General features: G+C 45.7%; 1 protein-coding gene across 1 annotated transcript; it reads right to left on the bottom strand.

Moving 5' to 3' along the window:
• Positions 1-23,672: 23,672 nt before the first annotated feature.
• On the bottom strand, positions 23,673-24,812 carry LOC146866588 (protein FAM200C-like). The gene has a single exon (XM_085640657.1). The coding sequence runs from the start codon at positions 24,810-24,812 to the stop codon at positions 23,673-23,675; it is 1,140 nt and encodes a 379-aa protein (XP_085496783.1).
• Between the last annotated feature and the right edge of the window lie 1,224 nt (positions 24,813-26,036).

Consider the following 26,036-nt stretch of genomic DNA (forward strand, 5'->3'; position numbering starts at 1 on the left):
ACCAACATGTGTCTGTGTGTAGATGGCCATGGCACACTGTTACGCACACCAGGCCAAATGTGTTATCGGATGTAAGGTGTGTATGTATGCATGGGACACGGAGTAGCGTAACAAGGACCTGTCTGCATACTCTCAATGTATGTGTGATCAGTCATGACATGTACACCTTCATGGCAAGGTGTGTGGGCTGTCCTAGTGTTATGTCATGTGACCTGTGGCTCTAGTGTTCCGCTACCTGTCTCTGCAATCAACATCCTACATCTGCTGATATGTTGATGTATGTCACTCCTGTATCGCGTCTGGCTGTTCACTTACACTGGGACACAGCTAGTCCCATGCCATGGGATGTGGAGGTTCACAATCCCCGTGTGTAGCTGGGTCTTGGTAGGAGTGTCACCTGGCAGCCATACGTGTCCAGGGCATGTAGCACATACCTGACTCCGTATGTAGCATATGTGTATTGACAGATTAACATGTGCTCAGTGCATATAAATTGTTGTTGTAGTGCACTCACTCTTCCTTGTCACTTCCAAATTACTGCAGAGCGCCGCCTCTTCCCCGACCAATTCCGGACTTGGCTGACATGCGGGAGAATGACTGTATACGCTGCTACCGCTTCCCCCAACCGTTGATTGAGGAGTTGACGGCAAGGCTGGCACCACACCTGCAACCGCTGCACAGGTATCCTACGGCACTGACACCCAAGCTGAAGGTAATGGCAGCCCTACATTTTTTTGCCACGGGTACCTTTCAATATACCATAGCTCATGTTGGTGGCATGTCCCAGACCATGTTCAGCCGTGTGCTGCCTAATTTTTTAGAGGCCATGTTGCTTCACCTGGATGAGTTCATCCATTTCCCAACTCCTGAACAGTTGACAGGTGTCAAGCGCGGATTCTATGCCCTGTGAGGGATGCCCCATGTCATTGGGTCCATAGATGGGACACATGTGGCTTTGGTACCACCACAGGCACAGGAGGTAGCGTACAGGAATCGCAAGCACTACCACTCCATCAATGCCCTTGTGGTGTGTCTGTCCAACATGGTGATTTCACATGTCTGTGCTCGTTTTCCAGGATCAGCACACGATGCTTACATCACGAGGCGTAGCAGGGTGCCTGAAATGATGACGCAGCTGCGCAACGAACGGGCATGTGTTGTTGGTGGGTACACTCTGTCTGTCCTGTATTTTGCGTAGACTTCCTGCCCGACTGCTTCTCCTGTCCTACTTATGTCCATGTGGTTTCCATGTAGGGGACGCTGACTATCCCAACATGCCATGGCTGATCACACCTCTCCGCAACCCCAGCACGCCGGCCCAGGTCCGCTACAACACCGCCCATGGCCGGACAAGGCGAGTGATAGAGAGGACATTTGGCCTCCTGAAGAGCCGATTCAGGTGCCTACACAAGAATGGCGGCGTCCTCCCATATGCCCCGGTGAAGGTCTGCAAAATCTTCATGGTCTGCTGCATGCTGCACAACATGGCAGTTGAGAAAGCTGTGCCACTCATCCTGGATCAAGATGATCAGGACCATCCACCCGTGGAGGACGAAGGGCTTGGCAATGGGGCTAGTGATGTGGAGGATGTGGAGCCGCAAGAGGACATCCGGGGTCGGCTGATACGCGACTTTTTTGCTTAGTGGTGAGTACCAGTGTCTGAGTGTGCACGCATTGGTCCTTGTGTGGCATGTGTTGCAATGTGTGTGTCCATCTGCATGTATGCCACGTGAGTCAGAGGTGTGTGTGGATGTGTCACTCGAGTGATGGTGCCAGTGATGAGTGTATTTCCGCAGTCATAATTGTGACCTAGCATGTTGTCATCCTTATATGTGTCGAGTACATGCACATGCAAGTGGATGAGCTTTTTGTGGCTGACTTCTTGTGTGTCTCTCATCCCCAGGTACTTGCGCATGCCGTCTGCTGGTTGCATTGCTGTGGCACTGCTATTCCTCATGGACACGTCATCGTGTGCTGACTCAGCGTTACACGCACGGACAAGTTTGGAAGTCTCCTTAGGGTAAGGGATGCATCAGGTGTGTATTGGGTGTGGCAGTTGTTTACGATGTGTGCACACTGCCCCTGTCGATGTTTGGTTCCTCTGCAGACATGTCGCATCACCATGGGACACATGACATGTAGCTGGATTCACCTGAATAGATGGTCAGACTTGTTGACAGTCATCTGTAATCGGATAGTGGATTGTGATGAAGGCATCAATGTGTGTAACACTGCCCTCTGACACATATGGTTTGCATTGGCTTGACATGGTGTGGGACTTCCACATCAGAGGATCAATGGTGTATGGCAGCCTCTCCGTGAGCAGCAGGGGGTGTTTAGCTGTTACCCGACACTTGTGTGCCAGTTCCATGGATATCAAGCATTTGTGGTGCAATTGGGGGGGTGCCAGTGTTGGACCCACATGTTACTCCACATGACCTGTGTATGTGTACTCCGAGTTGCCTCTGCATTCCGGAATACATGACTAATAAAGGTGTCCCTATGCCTCCAAGGTGCCTCTTCTCAGTCAATGCTGGTGTGTTGCCACGGTGCATACGGCATGTCTGGCATGGTTCTCAGTGATAGTGGCTATGTGTCTATGTGTAGAGTAGCAAGATGCAAGCTGTTTGTCTGGGATTAGACTCTGTATTGTGCATGATGTCCATGACTGTGTGGGTATTGTGACATGTGCCATCCCCATGCATCCAACGTTGGCCAGGCCACCATTCTCTGCATCCACCTGACTCAAGCTTGCAGGACATGGTTCTGCCACCTGTCTACACATACCTGGGTGCCCCCCAGGACACTCCACATGATCCCTGACCTCTGCGCATGACTGTAGCTGTACTCAATATGTCTGTCGGCACGGTTGTGCGGCCACCCCCTCAGCTGGTTGGGCCCATCACGGGTGTGTATGGTGCTCCATGTCTGTCTTGCCTAATACATTGTGACCCATGTGTGTCCTGTGCCAGACTCAGGCCCCAGGGCATGGATGGTTGAAGTCATATGAGAACTCAGGCATGGTTAGACTTTACAAGACACATGTAATGTAATAATGCAAAATGTAGGCATCATCTCTTCATCGTGTAATTTTTTATTTGTGTTGGGGTACGTGTTGGGGAGGGGGTATGACAAGAGGGGCTTTCCGGGTGTGTGGAATCCAAAGTTCACTGGGGGAGTTGGTATCCTTGCCATTGGAAATCATCAGAGTCCATGCCACAGTCTTTGTCAACATTGGTTAGACAGTGACCAGCAAGTCCATGTGGCAGAGAATGTCATTTGCTGATGTGCTGCTGTGTGGGCCAGGTGCCAGGCCAGGTGTCCTGGGAGATGGTGCTGTTGCGCCGACCCTCACGGTCTTTTCCGTGGACGACCCGCCCTCCTGCGGGAACCCTCAGAAGCAGGCCGTGACGATGCTTGGGATGCTCCGTCGGATGTATCCTCCTCCTCCTGATCCCTCCCTGTGGGTGGTGATGTTCTTCGCCTGGTGGCACAGGGAGGGTTGCCCATGTTGTCGGCTATCCGACGGAGTGAACGGTTAATTCCCGTGAGCACCGTCACGAGCTCAGCCTGTCTGTCCTCCATCCGTCCTTGGTGTCGCTGTTGACAAGCATGTTGCTCCGCATGTTGCTGGGCCTGCTGGGTCTTGATCTCCTCGAGGGTCCCCTTCATCTCGTTGAGGGTGGACACAACCTGGCTCATGCCCGTGGTGTCCTGCCGGTATGTGGTCCAGGATGTTTCTTACATGGGAATATACCGGTTCCGCAGCCAACTGGTCAGGCTCGCGCCTCCGCCGTCCTCCACTCCCACCACCCCTGCCCACTTGCGCCTGGCCTGCCCTTGTGGGCACATCGGGTCTCCGGGACCCCTGAGGGGTGGCATTTGCGTTGTCGCCTGCCTCCTCCTGGGTGCCCGGTACACCGTGTCCCTCCTGGTCAGCCTGGCTGCGTTGTGGTGGTGGGGCAGGGATCCTGGGTGTCTCCTGGGATGTGGCAGGAGTGGGGGATGGTGGTTGGCCCAGTTGTACCTGACGCAAGTGCTGCAGGTGGTTGGACACCAGAGGGGCCAGGTTGGTCGGGGTCGTCCACAGAGTGGTGAGAGTCGTCGCTGCCGGTGGAATGGTCATCCCGCAGAGACAGGTCCTGTGAGTCTTCCCCCCCAGTGTTGGGGGGTGATCCACGACGTTGACCTGTGTGTGAGAGAGACAATGTTATTTTTGTTCCATGCAACATCCATGTTTCATTCGTTTCAAAGTTGGCACATTTCCTCTGGGTATTTGGATATGCCTTGCATTCCACTCACAGTGCACTTGTGCATGGGTATGTCCCTTGGCCACAGCTTTTGAGACTTTACCTATGTGTGACACAGTCTTACTTGCTGCGTAAATTGGGACTGCAGTCAGCAGTGGAGTGAGCAGGTGTGGCGAGCCATGCATTGGCGCCTTCCGAGTTGCACTGTACGTGGGCAAATGGAGTTGTTCCACTCACTTATATAATGCAGGTAGCTGGCGTTGCGCTCATGCACAGGTTGACACATGGCCCAGTGTTTTGCCATGGAGAAGAGAGGGAGATTCAGGCACTGGCCACCCTTGTCTACATGCATGCAGTCCACCTGCTGACGAGCAGACATTCCCACACCACCCAAGGCTGAATTGGTCTCCCTGTGTCTCCCTTTCTCACTCCCTCTCTCTCCCCCTCTCCCTCCCTCTGTGTGTCACTACTGTCACCTCAGCCCAGCTTCCTAGGCACACACTGTTTGCAGATCTTTGAATGGCCCTTGGCTTGTTCATGTGAGTTTGTTTCTGATCTCCAGGCACCCATTGGGTGTAGTGTCTGTGTCTGCGCTGCTGCTGTGGTGGTGTGTGCTGCCACTCTTTCACAGTGTTGGCTGTTCATTAGCTGCTGTCATGTGCAAAAAGTGCCTTCACCCCCATGTCTTCATGCAAGGCGTCCGCCATTTGCAGGCAAGTCTTTCCTGTGTGGGGACACACTGTTTGTCTGGCTGTGACCTAGGCCAAATGGGCTGAGGGCATTGTTGTCTGCTTCTGAGTTGCACTATGTGATTTTTGAGGCCCACACTCCCGCCATCCGGGTTACCGTGTCTTGTGTTGGTGTTTTCTGTGGCCTGTGACTTGGCATTGTCTAGCTGGGTGCATGGGGCATGGTGGCGCTAGTGGCATGTGCGTGTTTATGGAGTGTGGTTGAGTCATGAGATAGCTTTGGGGTGGTTGCGTGCATGATTGTGAGTTTGGTTGTGGATGACGTTCCCCCCATGTGAGGTGAGTTGTTTGTGTACTCACCAGGCTCTCGGAGTCCTTCTACTCCCTCCACTGCCACCACCGGCAGCATGGCCATCACCTTCTCCTTCCAGGGATGGTATTGTGCGCGTCTGCGGGGCGGCCCTCCTCCAGTGGTGTTGGCCTGGTTGTGGTCGTCGGTCATTTTGCGGCGGACCGTCCTCCGCAGATCGTACCACCTGGCTTGGCATTCATGCCTGGTCCTTCTGGTGGACGCAACAGCATTCACAGCATCGACAATCGTCTGCCACATGGCTGTTTTTTCGGAAATGCTGGTCTGTCTGACCAATGTTCCAAAGAGGTGTGGCTCGACTCTGATGATTTCGTCGACAAGGACCTCCAACTCTCGGCTAGTGAACTTTGGATTCTTGTTAGTGGGCATGGTGAGGGGTGTGGGTGTGGATGGTTGTGGGGGTGTGGGTGTGGATGGTTGTGGGTGTGTGGGTGTGGTTGTGCAGGTGTGTGTGTGAATGTGATGAGGGGGTGTTTGTGAAGGTGGTTGTGTGAAGGTGTGCAGGTGTAAGGTGTAGTGGAGGTTGTAGTATGGTGCAGTTGTTTCTCTGTGTGGTCTGGCAGCAATGGGTCTGTTGCAAAGGATCATGGTTTGTGTGTGTTGGGCCTTTTTATTGGTCCATTGGTGGGTGTGGCTGTGTTTGAACTTTGGGTGGGTGTGTTATAAGGAGTGGTTGTGTTTTGGGCCTCTGTTTGGGAGTTTGGCAGTTGCAGGTCAGTGAATAGGTTGTATTTGTGCTTGGTGGACATGTTTTGTGGCTTTGTGCGATTCGAATGAAGTCTTCTTGTGTTGTTTTGCTTTGTCCTGGTTGTGTACGTGTGTTTTTAGCATCTGTACGGTGCGTACATCGGCCATTTTGTTGTACAGTGCTGTCCTTGTCTCTGGCTTGGTACGACTCGTACATGCGCGATGTTGGGTGAGGGTGCTGGTGTTGGGGCCTGGAGTGCGCTCCGTACTTAGACTGGTGGGGTGTGTGTTCGCTCCGTACATACACGGGTGGGGGTACGGTCCGTACATACACTGTTGGGGTGGGGGTACGCTCCATACATACGCGGGTGGGGGTACGGTCCGTACATACACTGTTGGGGTGGGGGTACGCTCCATACATACGCGGGTGTGGGTACGGTCCGTACATACACTGTTGGGGTGGGGGTACGCTCCATACATACACGGGTGGGGGTACGGTCCGTACATACACTGGTGTACATACACAGGTGGGGGTACGGTCTGTACATACACTGTTGTGGTGGGGGTATGCTCCATACATACGCAGGTGTGGGTACGGTCCATACATACACTGTTGGGGTGGGGGTACGCTCCATACATACGCGGGTGTGGGTACGGTCCGTACATACACTGTTGGGGTGAGGGTATGCTCCATACATACACGGGTGGGGATACGGTCCGTACATACACTGGTGTACATACACGGGTGTGGGTACGGTCCGTACATACACTGTTGGGGTGGGGGTACGCTCCATACATACGCGGGTGAGGGTACGGTCCGTACATACACTGTTGGGGTGGGGGTACGCTCCATACATACACGGGTGGGGGTACGGGCCGTACGTACACGGGTGTATATACACGGGTGGGTGTACGGTCTGTACATATGGGGGTGTACATGCACGGGTGGGGGTTTGGCGCGTACATATGGGGCCCGGGGGGGGTGGTTCGGCGCGTACATACGGGGGCTGGGGGGGTGTTCGGCGCGTATGTGGGCACATGTCTCCATGGTTGCTATGGGAGTTCGGTGCGGACGGTGTTTTTTCCATACGGTTGTAACATCGGACGCACGGGATGGATCGTACTTGCGCGGTCGGACTTCACTTTTCACATTTGTACGGTAAATCATCCGGGGACGTGTCAGACACATTTTCCGACCCGAGGACGTGTGGGGAATTATTCCCAATGCGATTCGTATGGACTTTTTCCCATGCGAATCGTACTTGGCAGTTTGTACGGCACTTGTACGATTCGTACGGTAAAAAGACCGGATACGAGTCGTACGGGGAAAATTTTTCCAGGATCCGAATCGGCACCTTAGTATTCATTTTGAGATTCAGTTTGCTACGTCGTGTACACCGTTGATTCTAAAACTACTTAACAATTGGGACGGGTGAGAGCAAGGAGAACAGGTAGAAAGAGAGAGGGGGAGATTGCTTCGGTCAGTCACTGTGGACTCAGTCGTATTGGGGCAAATGGGTTAGTCTGGGGTATCTGTCATTACTATGTGTTTAATGCACTGAGCTACCTGGGTTTAAATTGGTAGGCCTGGCCGGCGCATGTACAGCATACCCTGGGGTATATTATTGTTTTATGGCCTATTGCCTTGGTAACTGGTCAGTGTTGAGGCTGTTTCCCAGTTCTGTTCCGTCAGTGAAGGTTGGCACTTCCTCTTCCTCGTCCGTGGTGTCTGTGCTCGTTTGTGGCTCATCATTACTGTACTGTTCAGGGTGTCCCCATATTGTCAAAGTTTCTGTCCACAATTCTGCTATTGGTCTAAGTCTGATTTCCCTAGCTTTCTCCCGGATCAGTACCCGTTCTTCTGCTCTAGCCCATTGCGTCACCTCATTCCCATGCGGTCTCCCAACCAGGTACTAACCAGGCCCGACCCAAACTGCCAGGAACCGCCACCCCGGTTCCTGGCGGTTTGGGTAGGTGCTCTAGCTTAGCGTGAACAGACGCGGGACCCAACTGGTGTCCTCTAGCTACCGCCAGGACTGTTGCTAGCAATTTCTAGTAACCCACTAGGTCACGGACCTGAGGACGTGGTATGTAGAATGCACCCTACCACGTAGTGTAGATAGTTGTTCTGATCCTGAAGAAGTGCCTAGATCCTCCTGACACACAAGGCATGAAACATGTTGATCTTTAGAGTAGAGCTTCATGACTAGACACCTTCTCTAGTACACAGCCACTCTACGGAACTAAAAGTGCAAAATTAAAAAAAATTGTTTATAACTACTAAAAATTTAACACCTATAATAAAAATACAAACAATTCCTATACACAAAAACATACATCACATGCATATAATATATAAATTAAAATACATAATAATAATAAAAAACTATATTTTTAATAACTATCTTTTTGCAAACAATATTAAACACTTTGATATTTTTAAAATCGATATTACTTACCTGAATTCGATATTCTTGACCTCGATATTCTTGCTCTCGATATTTCTGACCCACGATATTTCCAACTCGATATTTGTGCACCATGACATTTTATACTCGATATTCTGTCACTACACCGCTTCCAGGTACTTACAAAGCAAAACACACACCTGAGGACGTGGTATGTAGAATGCACCCTACCACGTAGTGTAGATAGTTGTTCTGATCCTGAAGAAGTGCCTAGATCCTCCTGACACACAAGGCATGAAACATGTTGATCTTTAGAGTAGAGCTTCATGACTAGACACCTTCTCTAGTACACAGCCACTCTACACCATTTTAATCGGTTAGTTTACCTTCTGAATAAATACTGATAAGGACTAACTGACCCGTTTTTAAACTCACTCCGTCTCACATCTACACACACTAGGCCCCTCACCCCCAAGCACCAACCGGCAGGAACAAAAGATCCCCGACAAAGAGCCCCGGTTCGGGAACCCGTCAAGGATTGCAGCACCGACTTGACGAGGGGCAGAGCTCATATGATGAAGCATGACACCTAGCTTGCTGGGTGTGTGAGAGCTCTAGTTCAACCAAGGGAACTTCCCAAGTCGCTCCCCGGCCACTCCCGGGAATGAATGGAGGAAGGACCTTCCCACACTCACTTTCTGCTCCTTAGTGATCTCTTCTATATACCAGAGGAACTTTGTACCCTGCTTTGTTTATAATAATCAATTTTTAAAATATATATATGTTTAAAACATATAAAAAGAACATATATAACAATAGTAACTACATATCACAACAACTTACAAATACTATCTATAATGAAATAATAAATACATTTACCAATATATATTTATTTATATAATACAAAATATTTACAAAAAAATGAATGACAAAATAAATGTATTTATTAAATTTCCTAACCTATAGCACCACACCAATAACAAAACACTTAACATTTCTTAATTACATTTATTTACATATTTTACATAATTAATACACAATTACAAATATCTTACTAATAAAAAAATTATGAAGACTAATCTACTACACACACTTTAACACTTTAATTTGCTCAACACAAACTAAATTAAAATATCAAATAATAAAACACATTTAAAACATATTAAAATTACAATCAATTACTATTAACAACTAATAATTAAATTATTAAAATGTATTTAATAACCACACTTTACCCCTTTTCAAAATAAATATAACAAAAAAATATTTTCCTAAAACATTTATCTATTAATTTACATTAATTAGCAACTATATATATATTAATTAAACATAAATTACTTCTCACCATTTATACCTATAAATACCACAACACACACCTAAAAGTAATTACACAATCACCATAATTAATCAACAATTAAATAATTGAAATTAATTAACAACCAATTATTAATTAATAAATTAAAAATAAATTGCTTCCAACCATTTACACCTACAAACATACCAACAAACACCTAAAATTAATTACACAATTACCACAATTAAATAACAATGAATTAATTCAAATTAATTAACAACCAATTATTAATTCGTAAATAAAAGAAATTACTTCCAAACATTTACACCTACAAACACCACAACACACACCTAAAATTAATTAAACAATTATCATAATTAATGTACAATTAATTAATTTTAATTAACATCCAATTAATAATTCACAAATTAAAATACAATTATTTCCCACCATTTCCCACCATCCAGGGATGGCTAACGCTATTCACACTTGCACTCACGACACGAGCATAGATGTATCCGCCGACGCTGACTACAGGGACCACAGTTCTTTGGGGTAACACGCAGGTAGGTCAGCAATGTGCGACATTTGGATTTAATTATTTAGTGGCTCTTTGAGCCGGGGAGTCGACGGGCTCAGGTTACGCACCTGCGTTGCTACGAGAGGTACATACCTGATAATGATTTTAGCAGCCTACACAGCAACCCTGCACTCTTTCCTACTCCCTGCTGACGAGAGGCAACTACCTCGAAACACGTGTCCAGGGATGGCTAACGCTATTCACACTTGCACTCACGACACGAGCATAGGTGTATCCGCCGACGCTGACTACAGGGACCACAGTTCTTTGGGGTAACACGCAGGTAGGTCAGCAGTGTGCGACCTTTTGGATTTAATTATTTAGTGGCTCTTTGAGCCGGGGAGTCGACGGGCTCAGGTTACGCACCTGCGTTGCTACGAGAGGTACATACCTGATAATGATTTTAGCAGCCTACACAGCAACCCTGCACTCTTTCCTACTCCCTGCTGATGAGAGGCAACTACCTCGAAACACGTGTCCAGGGATGGCTAACGCTATTCACACTTGCACTCACGACACGAGCATAGGTGTATCCGCCGACGCTGACTACAGGGACCACAGTTCTTTGGGGTAACACGCAGGTAGGTCAGCAGTGTGCGACCTTTTGGATTTAATTATTTAGTAGCTCTTTGAGCCGGGGAGGCGACGGGCTCAGGTTACGCACCTGCGTTGCTACGAGAGGTACATACCTGATAATGATTTTAGCAGCCTACACAGCAACCCTGCACTCTTTCCTACTCCCTGCTGACGAGAGGCAACTACCTCGAAACACGTGTCCAGGGATGGCTAACGCTATTCACACTTGCACTCACGACACGAGCATAGGTGTATCCGCCGACGCTGACTACAGGGACCACAGTTCTTTGGGGTAACACGCAGGTAGGTCAGCAGTGTGCGACCTTTTGGATTTAATTATTTAGTGGCTCTTTGAGCCGGGGAGTCGACGGGCTCAGGTTACGCACCTGCGTTGCTACGAGAGGTACATACCTGATAATGATTTTAGCAGCCTACACAGCAACCCTGCACTCTTTCCTACTCCCTGCTGACGAGAGGCAACTACCTCGAAACACGTGTCCAGGGATGGCTAACGCTATTCACACTTGCACTCTCGACACGAGCATAGGTGTATCCGCCGACGCTGACTACAGGGACCACAGTTCTTTGGGGTAACACGCAGGTAGGTTAGCAGTGTGCGACCTTTTGGATTTAATTTCCCACCATCTATACCTACAAACACCACAACACACACCTAAAACTACTTACATATTTACCATAATTAATTATTAAATAAATAATTTAAATTCATTAACATCCAATAATTAATTAATTAAAAAATAATTTACACATTTAACACTATAAAATATCAATAAAGCAAACATTAATAAATACAAATTAATCAGTAAATTTAAAATAATTACATTTCTTCCCACCCTATTCCCCTATAAACCCACAATCCGCTACGGAATTAAAAGTGCAAAATTCACATAAAAAAAATAATCCTAAATTTAATATAATGAAATTACTTCCCATCCTATTACCCTATAAACCCACAACCCGCTACGGAACTAAAAGTGCAAAATTAAAAAAAATTGTTTATAACTACTAAAAATTTAACACCTATAATAAAAATACAAACAATTCCTATACACAAAAACATACATCACATGCATATAATATATAAATTAAAATACATAATAATAATAAAAAACTATATTTTTAATAACTATCTTTTTGCAAACAATATTAAACACTTTGATATTTTTAAAATCGATATTACTTACCTGAATTCGATATTCTTGACCTCGATATTCTTGCTCTCGATATTTCTGACCCACGATATTTCCAACTCGATATTTGTGCACCATGACATTTTATACTCGATATTCTGTCACTACACCGCTTCCAGGTACTTACAAAGCAAAACACACACCTGAGGACGTGGTATGTAGAATGCACCCTACCACGTAGTGTAGATAGTTGTTCTGATCCTGAAGAAGTGCCTAGATCCTCCTGACACACAAGGCATGAAACATGTTGATCTTTAGAGTAGAGCTTCATGACTAGACACCTTCTCTAGTACACAGCCACTCTACACCATTTTAATCGGTTAGTTTACCTTCTGAATAAATACTGATAAGGACTAACTGACCCGTTTTTAAACTCACTCCGTCTCACATCTACACACACTAGGCCCCTCACCCCCAAGCACCAACCGGCAGGAACAAAAGATCCCCGACAAAGAGCCCCGGTTCGGGAACCCGTCAAGGATTGCAGCACCGACTTGACGAGGGGCAGAGCTCATATGATGAAGCATGACACCTAGCTTGCTGGGTGTGTGAGAGCTCTAGTTCAACCAAGGGAACTTCCCAAGTCGCTCCCCGGCCACTCCCGGGAATGAATGGAGGATGGACCTTCCCACACTCACTTTCTGCTCCTTAGTGATCTCTTCTATATACCAGAGGAACTTTGTACCCTGCTTTGTTTATAATAATCAATTTTTAAAATATATATATGTTTAAAACATATAAAAAGAACATATATAACAATAGTAACTACATATCACAACAACTTACAAATACTATCTATAATGAAATAATAAATACATTTACCAATATATATTTATTTATATAATACAAAATATTTACAAAAAAATGAATGACAAAATAAATGTATTTATTAAATTTCCTAACCTATAGCACCACACCAATAACAAAACACTTAACATTTCTTAATTACATTTATTTACATATTTTACATAATTAATACACAATTACAAATATCTTACTAATAAAAAAATTATGAAGACTAATCTACTACACACACTTTGACACTTTAATTTGCTCAACACAAACTAAATTAAAATATCAAATAATAAAACACATTTAAAACATATTAAAATTACAATCAATTACTATTAACAACTAATAATTAAATTATTAAAATGTATTTAATAACCACACTTTACCCCTTTTTAAAATAAATATAACAAAAAAATATTTTCCTAAAACATTTATCTATTAATTTACATTAATTAGCAACTATATATATATTAATTAAACATAAATTACTTCTCACCATTTATACCTATAAATACCACAACACACACCTAAAAGTAATTACACAATCACCATAATTAATCAACAATTAAATAATTGAAATTAATTAACAACCAATTATTAATTAATAAATTAAAAATAAATTGCTTCCAACCATTTACACCTACAAACATACCAACAAACACCTAAAATTAATTACACAATTACCACAATTAAATAACAATGAATTAATTCAAATTAATTAACAACCAATTATTAATTCGTAAATAAAAGAAATTACTTCCAAACATTTACACCTACAAACACCACAACACACACCTAAAATTAATTAAACAATTATCATAATTAATGTACAATTAATTAATTTTAATTAACATCCAATTAATAATTCACAAATTAAAATACAATTATTTCCCACCATTTCCCACCATCCAGGGATGGCTAACGCTATTCACACTTGCACTCACGACACGAGCATAGATGTATCCGCCGACGCTGACTACAGGGACCACAGTTCTTTGGGGTAACACGCAGGTAGGTCAGCAATGTGCGACATTTGGATTTAATTATTTAGTGGCTCTTTGAGCCGGGGAGTCGACGGGCTCAGGTTACGCACCTGCGTTGCTACGAGAGGTACATACCTGATAATGATTTTAGCAGCCTACACAGCAACCCTGCACTCTTTCCTACTCCCTGCTGACGAGAGGCAACTACCTCGAAACACGTGTCCAGGGATGGCTAACGCTATTCACACTTGCACTCACGACACGAGCATAGGTGTATCCGCCGACGCTGACTACAGGGACCACAGTTCTTTGGGGTAACACGCAGGTAGGTCAGCAGTGTGCGACCTTTTGGATTTAATTATTTAGTGGCTCTTTGAGCCGGGGAGTCGACGGGCTCAGGTTACGCACCTGCGTTGCTACGAGAGGTACATACCTGATAATGATTTTAGCAGCCTACACAGCAACCCTGCACTCTTTCCTACTCCCTGCTGATGAGAGGCAACTACCTCGAAACACGTGTCCAGGGATGGCTAACGCTATTCACACTTGCACTCACGACACGAGCATAGGTGTATCCGCCGACGCTGACTACAGGGACCACAGTTCTTTGGGGTAACACGCAGGTAGGTCAGCAGTGTGCGACCTTTTGGATTTAATTATTTAGTAGCTCTTTGAGCCGGGGAGGCGACGGGCTCAGGTTACGCACCTGCGTTGCTACGAGAGGTACATACCTGATAATGATTTTAGCAGCCTACACAGCAACCCTGCACTCTTTCCTACTCCCTGCTGACGAGAGGCAACTACCTCGAAACACGTGTCCAGGGATGGCTAACGCTATTCACACTTGCACTCACGACACGAGCATAGGTGTATCCGCCGACGCTGACTACAGGGACCACAGTTCTTTGGGGTAACACGCAGGTAGGTCAGCAGTGTGCGACCTTTTGGATTTAATTATTTAGTGGCTCTTTGAGCCGGGGAGTCGACGGGCTCAGGTTACGCACCTGCGTTGCTACGAGAGGTACATACCTGATAATGATTTTAGCAGCCTACACAGCAACCCTGCACTCTTTCCTACTCCCTGCTGACGAGAGGCAACTACCTCGAAACACGTGTCCAGGGATGGCTAACGCTATTCACACTTGCACTCTCGACACGAGCATAGGTGTATCCGCCGACGCTGACTACAGGGACCACAGTTCTTTGGGGTAACACGCAGGTAGGTTAGCAGTGTGCGACCTTTTGGATTTAATTTCCCACCATCTATACCTACAAACACCACAACACACACCTAAAACTACTTACATATTTACCATAATTAATTATTAAATAAATAATTTAAATTCATTAACATCCAATAATTAATTAATTAAAAAATAATTTACACATTTAACACTATAAAATATCAATAAAGCAAACATTAATAAATACAAATTAATCAGTAAATTTAAAATAATTACATTTCTTCCCACCCTATTCCCCTATAAACCCACAATCCGCTACGGAATTAAAAGTGCAAAATTCACATAAAAAAAATAATCCTAAATTTAATATAATGAAATTACTTCCCATCCTATTACCCTATAAACCCACAACCCGCTACGGAACTAAAAGTGCAAAATTAAAAAAAATTGTTTATAACTACTAAAAATTTAACACCTATAATAAAAATACAAACAATTCCTATACACAAAAACATACATCACATGCATATAATATATAAATTAAAATACATAATAATAATAAAAAACTATATTTTTAATAACTATCTTTTTGCAAACAATATTAAACACTTTGATATTTTTAAAATCGATATTACTTACCTGAATTCGATATTCTTGACCTCGATATTCTTGCTCTCGATATTTCTGACCCACGATATTTCCAACTCGATATTTGTGCACCATGACATTTTATACTCGATATTCTGTCACTACACCGCTTCCAGGTACTTACAAAGCAAAACAAAAAGCCTACAGCAGCTGCTATTCCCAGGCGGTCTCCCATCCATGTACTTACCAGGACCGAACTCAGGATGGTATTGCCGTAGGCATGAAAAGCACTAACTTTGGGGGTCTTCGATTTTTCATTCTTTTTTAGTGTTGGCCATTGTAAGCGGCCAGGCCACCCTATTTCACCTAAAGCCAAACAAAAAGGCTACAGCACCTTGTATTCCCAGCAAGTCTCCCATCCACATCCTAACCATGCCCAACCCTGCTTAACTTCTGGGATCAGACGAGATCAAGTGCTTTCAGGGTGATCTGGCTGTATGCATGAAAAGCACTGACTTTGGGGCTCATAGCTTTTTTCATTCTTCTTCATTGCTGGACATAGTAAGCAAGACAAGCCACCCTCATTCACCTAAAGCAAAACAAAAAGCCTGCAGCAACTGCTATTCGCAGGCGGTCTCCCATTCATGTACTAAGCAGGCCTGACTCTGCTTAACCTCTGAGATCAGGAGCTTTCAGGATGCTATGGCCATACACATCAAAAGCAGTGACTTTGGGGGTTTTAGATTTTTTCATTATTCTTCAGTGCTGACCATAATAAGCGAGACAAGTACCCTCATTCACCTAAAGCAGAACAAAAAACAAAGACAGCACCTGGTATTCCCAGGGGGTTTGCCATCCAGGTACTAACCAGACCAGGCCCTGTTTAACTTCTGAGATCGGGTGCTGACATGGTGGTATGGCCGTAGGCATGAAAAGCACTGACTTTGAGGGTCTTACATTTTTTTATTCTTCAGTGCTGGCCATAGGAGGTGAGACAAGCCACCATCATTTACCTAAAGCAAATTAAAAAAAGACTACATCAACTGGTATTTCCAGAAGGTCTCCCATCGAGGTACTAACCACTCCGGGCTGGGCTTAACTTCTGTAATCAGATGAGATCAGATGCTTTTACGGTGTTACTGCCATAGGCATGAAAGGCACTGACTTTGGGGCTCTTAGCTTTTATCATCCTTTTTCGGTGCTGGCCATAGTAAGAAAGACAAGCCACCCTCATTCACCTAAAGCAAAACAAAAAGCCTACAGCAGCTGCTAATCCCAGGCATTCTCCCATGCAGGTACTAACAAGGCCCGACCGTGCTTAACTTCGGAGATCAGCTGTGATCAGGTGCTTTCAGGGTGGTATGGCCATAGGAATGAAAAGCAATGACTTTTGGGGGTCTTAGCTATTTTCATTCTTCTTCAGTGCTGGCCATAGTAAGCGAGGCAAGCCACCCTCATTCACCTAAAGCAAATTTTAAAAAAGCCTACATCACCTGATATTTTCAGGAGGTCTCCTATCTAGATTCTAACCAGGCCCGACCCTGCTTAGCTTCTGAAATAGGACGAGATCAGGTGCTTTCAGGCTGGTATGGCGGTAGGGATGAAAAGCATTAACTCTGGGGCTCTTAGCTTTTTTTATTTTTTTTCAGTGCTGGCCATAGTAAGCGAGACGAGCCACCCTAATTCACCTAAAGCAAAACAAAAAGCCTACAGCAGCTGCTATTCCCAGGCGGTCTCCCATCCATGTACTAACCAGGCCCGACCCTGCTTAACGTCTGAGATCAGTAGCTTTCAGGGCGGTAACGCCATAGGCATGAAAAGCACTGACTTTGAGGGTATTAGCTTTTACATTCTTCTTTAGTGCTAGCCATAGTAAGAGAGACAAGCCACCCTCATTCACCTAGAGCTAATTTAAAAAAAAGCCTACATCACCTGGTATTTCCAGGAGGTCTCCCATCGAGTTTCAAACCAGATGAGAGCAGATGATTTTATGGTACAAAGCCGTAGGCATGGAAAGCACTGACTTTGGGGCTCTTAGCTTTTTTCATTCTTCTCTATTGCTGGCAATAGTAAGAAAGACAAGCCAACTTCATTCACTTAAAGCAAAACAAAAAGCCAACAGCAACTGGTATTCCCAGGTGGTCTCCCATCCACATACTAACCAGGCCCAATCCTGCTTATCATCTTTTTTCTCAAACCTGTTTGTTATTGAGTTTTACACAAAAAGTATCATAGCATGTTGTAATACATACAATCGGTCCACCCGTATACAGCTGTCATAGTGCTAATTCATTGAACAGAGTATTGCGGTTGCTACAAGTCATAATTTCTCAGGGAGTCATATTCAGATTACGAATACATTACTTTCATCAGCTTCTTCTTAAACTGATCCCCCTAGATACCCCTATACCTCCCTCCTCCCCAGAACCCAGCCCTTTTACAGAGAATTACGCTCCTACTACGGCTTACGAGGAGCAGATGGGGGAGAAAATAAGTAATAAGTCAGACAAGCTGGGTGCGTCAAACCCAGTCTATATGTGACCCTGGGTGACTAGGTAATGCAGAGCGAAGTCTGTGATGTGCTCTAGTGTGGAACGTTACGCTGTTTAGAATTGGAACAGGTGTAATGCTCTAACCCTCGGGAAGCAGGTAGTTAACGGACGGACGGTCGACAAGTAATTTACCAAGGGACCCCAAGTGAATTCGACAATTTTAAAGCCATCCCTGGAGAATGCTGACCTCTCTTTGAACCCATCAGTTAGGGCTATCTGCCAGTACCCAGACATCAAATCAAACGTACTGAGGTACCGTGCAGCCCCTTGCCGATCAATGAGCTCATCAGCTCTGGGGATGAGGTCCGCGTCAGTCTTGGTGACTGAATTGAGTCCTCGGTAGTCCACACAGAACCGGAGTTCAGGGGTGGCACCAGGCGCTGCAGCCTTTGGGACCAAGGCCACTGGGCTGGCCCAAGGGCTGTTAGAGGACTCAATCACCCCTAAGGCAAACATCTTGGAGATCTCCTCCTTGATGTAAGCTCTGACCCTGTCAGTCACTCTGTGAGCCTTGTGCTTGACAGGAGGACTGTCCCCGTTTCCACATCATGGAAGCACCACTCAGTGACACCAGAAACCAGGGAGAACAAATCAGAGAATTGTTGCAACAGTTGGCGACAATCATTCTGCTGCTCAGGGGGTCAGTGTGGCAGAGAGGATAACACCATCCACTGACCTATCTTGCTCTTTTGCAGACAGGAGGTCAGGAAGAGGCTCAGTCTCCTCCTCCATTCCAGCATCTGTTGCTAGGCGCATGCCCACTTCGGACCTCTGTAAGTGGGGCTTCAGGCGGTTAACATGCAGGAACCGTAAAGGGTTCCTGGGAGACTGCAAGTCCACCAAGTAGGTGATATCACTCTTGCGCTCCACCACCTCAAATGGTCCGGTCCATGTATCCTGGAGCGCACAGGGCTCCACTGGGGCCAGGACCCAAACTTTCTGACCAGGCTGAAGCTCAGCAGAGTGGCATTCTGGTCGTACCACCACTTCATCACCTCCTGGCTGGCTTCCAGATTCGCCTGAGCGAGTTGTCTGAATTGCCTAGTCTGGTTCCTGAACGTGAGCATGTAGCTATATACATCCTGGGGAGGTTTCTTGGGAGCTTTTTCTGTGCCTTCCTTGAGCAGACTCAGAGGTCCTCTTACCAGGTGACCATACAGCAGTTCAAAGGAGCTGAACCCTAGAGACTTCTTTGGCATCTCACTGTAAGCATAGAGAAGACATGGCAAGAGGACTTCCCACATACGCCTCATAGGTTCCTCAAGACCCATAATCATACCGTTGATGGTCCAGTTGAATCACTCAACCAGCCCATTACCTTGGGGGTGGTAAGGAGTGGTGAACTTGTACGTTACACCGCACTCCTGCCACAGGGACTTCATATACTTAGATATGAAGTTTGTTCCACGGTCTGGCACCACCTCTCTGGGCAACCCCACATCCCCATCAGAGCACGTCACACCACGGGTGCCGTCACTGTCCTGAGAGGGAAGGCTTCCGGGTACCAGGTCGCATTGTCCACCAAGACCAGGATAAACCTGTTGCCCATGGCTGTCTTGGGGTCCAGTGGCCCCACAATGTCAATGCCTACCCATTCAAAGGGGGTACTGACTACAGGAAAAGGCTGGAGAGGAGCCTTGTGCTTCCTTCTACTTTTACCACTTGCCTGGCAAGTCTGGCAGGTCCTGCAATGAGTATCTGAACTCTTGCGCATTTGAGGCCAATGAAAGTGGGGAACAAGCCTTTCAAGGGTCTTGTTCTGCCACAAATGCCCTGCCAAAGGCACATCATGAGCCAACCCCAGTAGGAAGGCTCTGAAGCGCCGGGGTACCCCCAGCACCTAGGCTGACCCAGGCTCAGCAACCTTAGGCTCGCTATACAGGAAAGCATTCTCCCAGTAGATCCAATGTGATTCAAATTGAACACCTGCTGCCTGGTTTATGGCCTGTTGCCACAAACCCTCAAGAGAAGGGCACTTCTTCTGATCCTCGCAAAATTTCTCCCTGGAGGGTCCTCCTTCTTGCTGCGAATGGGTCAGCTCAGGCAGGTCCCCCAGTTCGGCCACTTGCTCCCCTGTAGGTTCCAGGGCATCCCCCTCAAGGTCAGCTTCCTCCTGGACTGTGGGAACTATGGGGGCTGGTTACCCCTGCCCCCTACACCTTCTCTTTAAGGCAGGTGCCTGGGCCATACTTTCAGGCCCCAGGCTCTCTTGAACACCATTACTGGCTGCCATAGACCGAGTGGTCACACACGCCCACTCAGGCAGACCCAACATCTCTAAATGAGACCTTCTCTCCACCTTAGCCCAAGGGGAGTTCTCTAAATCATTGCCCAACAGACAATCAACAGGCATGGCTGGCCTCACAGCTACTTGAAGAGTACCTGAGACCCCTCCCACTCAAAGGGAACCTGAGCTACCTCACATTGGCTCTCTGACTTGTCCGCGGCAACTACAGGGAAGAATGCATGGGGGACCACCTGCTCCTTAGACACCAGCCGACAACTGACAGCTGTCACACTGATCCTGGTGTCTCTTAGAGTCTCCACTCTATGGCCTTTAATGGTCACCCACTGCCTGTATTATTTTAGTGTTATCAGGCAGCTGGGTCCTAAGGACCACCTCACAATCTCCTAAAGAGACAAGGGACATTTCTGTGGGACCTCACCCACCTTGGGCACCCATCTCCTCCCCTCCCAGGTCTACACTCACCATATAAATAATTAAGGAAAAGTGCTCTACCTATTTCTTCCAGAATGTACAATGTATCATTTAATAAATAAGCTGACACTCAAACTAAGGCTAGTCATGAAAAAACAAAACAGTTTCAATGCATGAACAGAAGTCAATTAATGAATGTTTTTATTTTTCACAGTGATCGATGTTCAAACAAACGTATTCAATACATGTACTTATTCGTAACTTAATAAAGTAGACATCAGAAAATACACAGAAACCAAAAGTTTAAAGGGTCCCAGACAGCATCAACTGCACACAAATTCACAAACTTATACCGGTATTACAACACACCAACATCACACTTCATACTTACAAAAATAAAGAGATGGTCAAAATGACCCGGAAAAAAACGGCTCAAAATCAGCCACAATAAACAATATATAAATAATATCATAGAAAAACATTCAATACAATATTAAGAGGTACAAGTTGCATCTAAGGGATTGGGGCTTGGGTGGACTTCAAAGAAGCGCCGACGCGTGTTTCGGTGAACGCACCGAACAGTGGGTGCCACCTTCCTCAGGGCAAGCAGTATGGAATTTGAGTATATTTTTCTGGGACCTATATCGGCTATATCTATAGCTGTCGAATCAAGCTGGCGAAATGGCGGCAAGAAAGCTCTGGTCACACACTGATAGTGGAAGCATACAAAGACAGAAGTCCTCTAAGTGAATCAAACATCAAGCTCTGTTAAGAAATGTTAGGGGCTCAAAGTCTTGATCCAAATTTTCAGAGAGAAGATTAAACAAGGTCCATGTTGATCCGGGCGGGTTTTAATATTGCTTAGAAAAGTGAAGCGTGCCGTTGGGAGGTCCACTTAAGATACTCCTCGTCACGGTGCTCTAACCAAACTGTAGGAAGATGTATCGGACGAAGGAGCCGCCAAACAGAAGATCGCTGAACAGGGAAGGTCTCTTCGAGATGATAGGTGAAAATACTCGTAGCCAGATGGTCCGAAGAACACTCACCATATGACGGGGTGGTGCACGGGGTGGTGCAGATTGACCCTTTTTGGTACACTGGGGATCATACCAACGGTATCCAAATTGCTTACACTGAAAGCATGTAGGGGGCCCCCTGTGAACAGGTTTACCTGTCGGGGGCTCTGTCTTCTTCTCAGGGGGAGGCTGGGAACCCTTACCTTGGTTCCCTGGGGAATTACTTTGGAGCCCTTTCTGGAACTCCCTCTGTTTACCCTTGTCTCCCCACTCTTCTGCTGGGGACACTGCCCACCTTTGGTGAAGTCTCCCACATGACCCTTGTGGACCCGGGTACTGACCCAGCGGTCCACCTCCTCAGTAAGCTTCCTAGGGTTAGTTAACTTGCTATCAATAAGGTGCTGGCGTAGCTCTGGAAAGCAATTACCAGACAGGTGCCCCCATGCAAACAAATCATAGAGCTCCTCAAAAGTACTCACTTTGCTACCCTTCACCCAACCATCCATAGCTCTGCAAAAGAAAGATACATATTCCACCCAAGTAGTTGCCTCCAGCTTTTTACAATTCCGGAACCTCTGTTTATTGAGTTCTGGGGTCAACCCATACCTTGTCATCAGGGCTTCCTTCATGTGGACATTAGACATGCTATTCTCAACAGGCAGGTCTAACAAAGTATCCCTCCCTTCACTCACAAAGCGGCCCCACAACCCCGCTCCCCAATCGTTCTCAGGGACCCGGTGGGCCAATATTGCTATTTCATAGGCTACAAACCATTGCCCAAAATCTTCATGCTTTTGGAAATCTTTGATGACATCCTTGGGGATGTATACCCTGCCTTCTGAAGGCACAGATGGTGTGCTGCCACCAGGGGGATTCATCTCTAAGTTTTTAGCTTTGATCTCCAACTCCCTCAACATTCTCTCATGCTCTCATCTCATTCTCTCTCTCTAAGGCAGGGGTACTCACAAACCTTCTGTCGGGGGCCAAAATTACAGTGTGGTTAGTGGCCGAAGGCCGCACTGGTAGGGGTGGAGTCAGTGGGGGTGGGATCAGTGGGGGGCGGAGCTAGAGTAAAAAGAAAAAAACCTTTCAAAACATTAGACAATGCTGTATTTCACAATCAGATGCAACTACAAAGAGCATATTTTGAAGATACATTTTTATTTGAAGGCATTTAGTGAAAGTAGAACAGCAAGTACAAAGGCAAACATAATGGGGGAAAAGTCTTTCCCAAGGCACAGAGTTTATCCACTAATTTTACATTTCATGTCCGCAATTAACTTCTTGCATTCTGGAACCTTTTCAGAGAGTGCAAGTCTCATGAGGTGATCCAGATGTGCATCAGTCAGTTTGTTTCTCAGTTTATTTTTTATAGCACCCATTGTAGAAAAGGAATACTCGCATACAAATGTGGAGCCAAACACGCAAAGTATTCTCTGTGCCAAGGTTAAAAGAAGAGGGAATTTTTCAGGTGACACACTTTGCCAGAAATCTTCTTGTTCCTTCCCCAAGAAAGAGGACTCAAGTACAGAGCTGAATTGCATGTCAATTAGTTCCATCTCAGCTTGTGCCCTTTTCAAACCAAGAAGTTCAACAGCTTCAAGATTCCTTGCACTAACCATCCATGGATTTTCTACAAGCCTGATAAGTGGGGTGAGAACTCTGAACTGAGAAAATCGCCTCTTAATATCCCCAGACATTTCCTCCAGATAAGTACACAGTTTGAGACTGAACAACATTTCTTGAGCTTTTTTAACCCTCTCTGTTAAAGCCTGCAACTTAGGAAAGTGTGTGAGATCACCATCGTTCATCTGCTCTCGGAACAGCTCAAGTTTAGGAGTATATGGCACTCATCATTGAGGACACACGTTTCTGGCCACCTTGAAGTGCCAGATTGAGTGTGTTGAAATGTGAGAAGATGTCACACAGAAAATGGAGCATGGTGAGCCATTGCAAGTCATATAATTCTGGGAACGACTGCCCTCGGCTGATTACAAATTGTTCAACTTCTGGAAGCAAACTAATAAATCTTTCTAGCACTCTACCTTTGCTCAACCACCTAACCTCAGTATGCAACAACAGATCTGCATATTCACTTTTCGCATCCCTCAGCAATAATTTAAAAAGTCTGTGGTTGAGTGCTTTTGCTCGAATATAATTAACAATTTTAACGACTTGCTTCATAACATCATTTAGTTGCCCTTGTTTTATTTTCGCACATAATGCTTCCTGATGGATTATACAATGATAATCAATTAAAGTGGATGATTGAAGTTTTTTTCTTAACAGAGATACAAAGCCCTTCTCATGTCCAATCATGGAGGGTGCCCCATCTGTAGTGACACTTACAAGATTGTTCAATGGCAGGTGATGAGATTCAAAGAAATGACACATGCTGGCCAATACATCCTCTCCTCTTGTGTGACCATGCAATGGCAAAAGGCAGAGAAGCTCTTCCTTTGGAATGATTCCTTGTTCCAAATACCTCACCCAAATCATTACCTTTGCCACATCACCTACATCTGTTGACTCATCCACAGCAATGCTAAAGAAAGCGGACAGCTTGACTGCATTGATGACCTGTGCTAGAACATTGTCACCCATTGACTTGATTCGACTTGTGCATGTGGAATCTGACAGTTGCAATGCACCTATTTCCTTCATAATGTTTGATTTATTAGGATAGTTGGCAAATAAAATGTCTGCTGACGAGAGAAAACACTTTTTAACCAGCTCTGCTTCTGTAAATGGCTTTTTATGTTTGACAAGTAAGTAGCAAATTTGGAAGGATGCCTCGGTTACTGCCTCGGATTCTTTCATCTGGCACAGAAAGAGCTTTTGTTGGGATAGAAGGGCTTCCTTTAGTGATGCCACCTTCGCAGAACGCAGTTTGGAGTTCAGTGGAAAGTTTGCAATGGCATCCAGAGTGCCGCGTTTTGTAGTGCCGTTCCAGATTATACCTCTTAAGCACATTTACTTTCTCTTTGCAAAGCAAACAAGTGGCTTTTTCTTTTGGGCATTCCACAAACAAGTACTCTTCTTCCCATGCTTCCTGGAAGGTCCTGAGTTCACTCTGGATCGATCTGGGTCATTTGCAAGGCTTGGAAACTGGACTGTAGGCCATTGCGGAGCTCTCCAGCTAGTTTGTTACTACACAATAAGTAACAAGGACCAGGAATCGGATTTTCCGCCCGACAGCACCCTACGGCTGATAAACCGACACACCCCACGACCGATACTGCGTCACGACCGATGGAACAACACCACTTCTCGCAACAGATCTGTGAGCAACATCAAAGTAATGTTTTGTTTAAACATACAACATAATGGGTAAACCTGCACATGTCACTCAATAGGGTTTTGAAATAAATGGCATGCACACACACGTATCTAAAAGCACACGTTCACGCGCAGGTATCTTGGCGCTAAATAACAGATGTTTGTTGCTACCCAACTCATTTTATCGACCTCAGATGGATGAAGGGCAGGACCAGCCGGGATTTGAACCTGTGACCATGAGGTAGAACGCAGGCCCCTGCAGTGGACAAGGGGAGGGCACTGGTTTCAGGTGGGGATTAGTATGGTATGCAGTTTCTGTCATCAGTACTTCTCATCTCTTTCCCCACAAGAGCAGTTTAAACATGCATGAGAAAATATCCTAGTTTGCAAGTCTTTTCCACACCATTATGGCCCTGCCATATTTGACACATACTACATTGTCTGTTGCTTAATCTGACAATTTTAACAAAACATTGTAGCTCAACTTTGCCCTCTATGCCAGCTGATATCTATGCTTGATGCCGAACCCGATCAATCAACCGCCATCAATCAATGCCCCTACTTCGTGCAAATTTGTTCCCGCGCAAAGCTACTTTAAAACAGAGCCAACAAAATCTCACATAATAGGATATTTTGCCATTCATGTTTGAACTGCTTTTGTGGAAAAGGGGAGGAAAAGCACTGATGACAGAAACTGCACGGCTGAGAGACAAATGGCTTGTGATAGCACTTTGAAGCGTATTTGGGACATGTGATTGGATACGTATCCCAATTTGTCAATGTATTTTAATGTCTGAAGGCAGTGCGTGTTTTTCGCGATGCCTGGTAGTGGGTCACAAAAATGTTACTCATCCAGTTCTTGGCCTTTCAGGTGTACTGAGGAGGTGATAGGGGGGAGGCCAAAAGGGTCACAATATG

Source organism: Triturus cristatus, chromosome 2_1 (genome assembly GCF_964204655.1).
Source record: "Triturus cristatus chromosome 2_1, aTriCri1.1, whole genome shotgun sequence".
In the NCBI taxonomy this organism is placed as follows: Eukaryota; Metazoa; Chordata; class Amphibia; order Caudata; family Salamandridae; genus Triturus; species Triturus cristatus.

Bases quoted from the DNA above. Each gene is read 5' to 3' on its own strand.
- LOC146866588 (XM_085640657.1), bottom strand. From the start codon at position 24,812: ATGTGCTTAAGAGGTATAATCTGGAACGGCACTACAAAACGCGGCACT.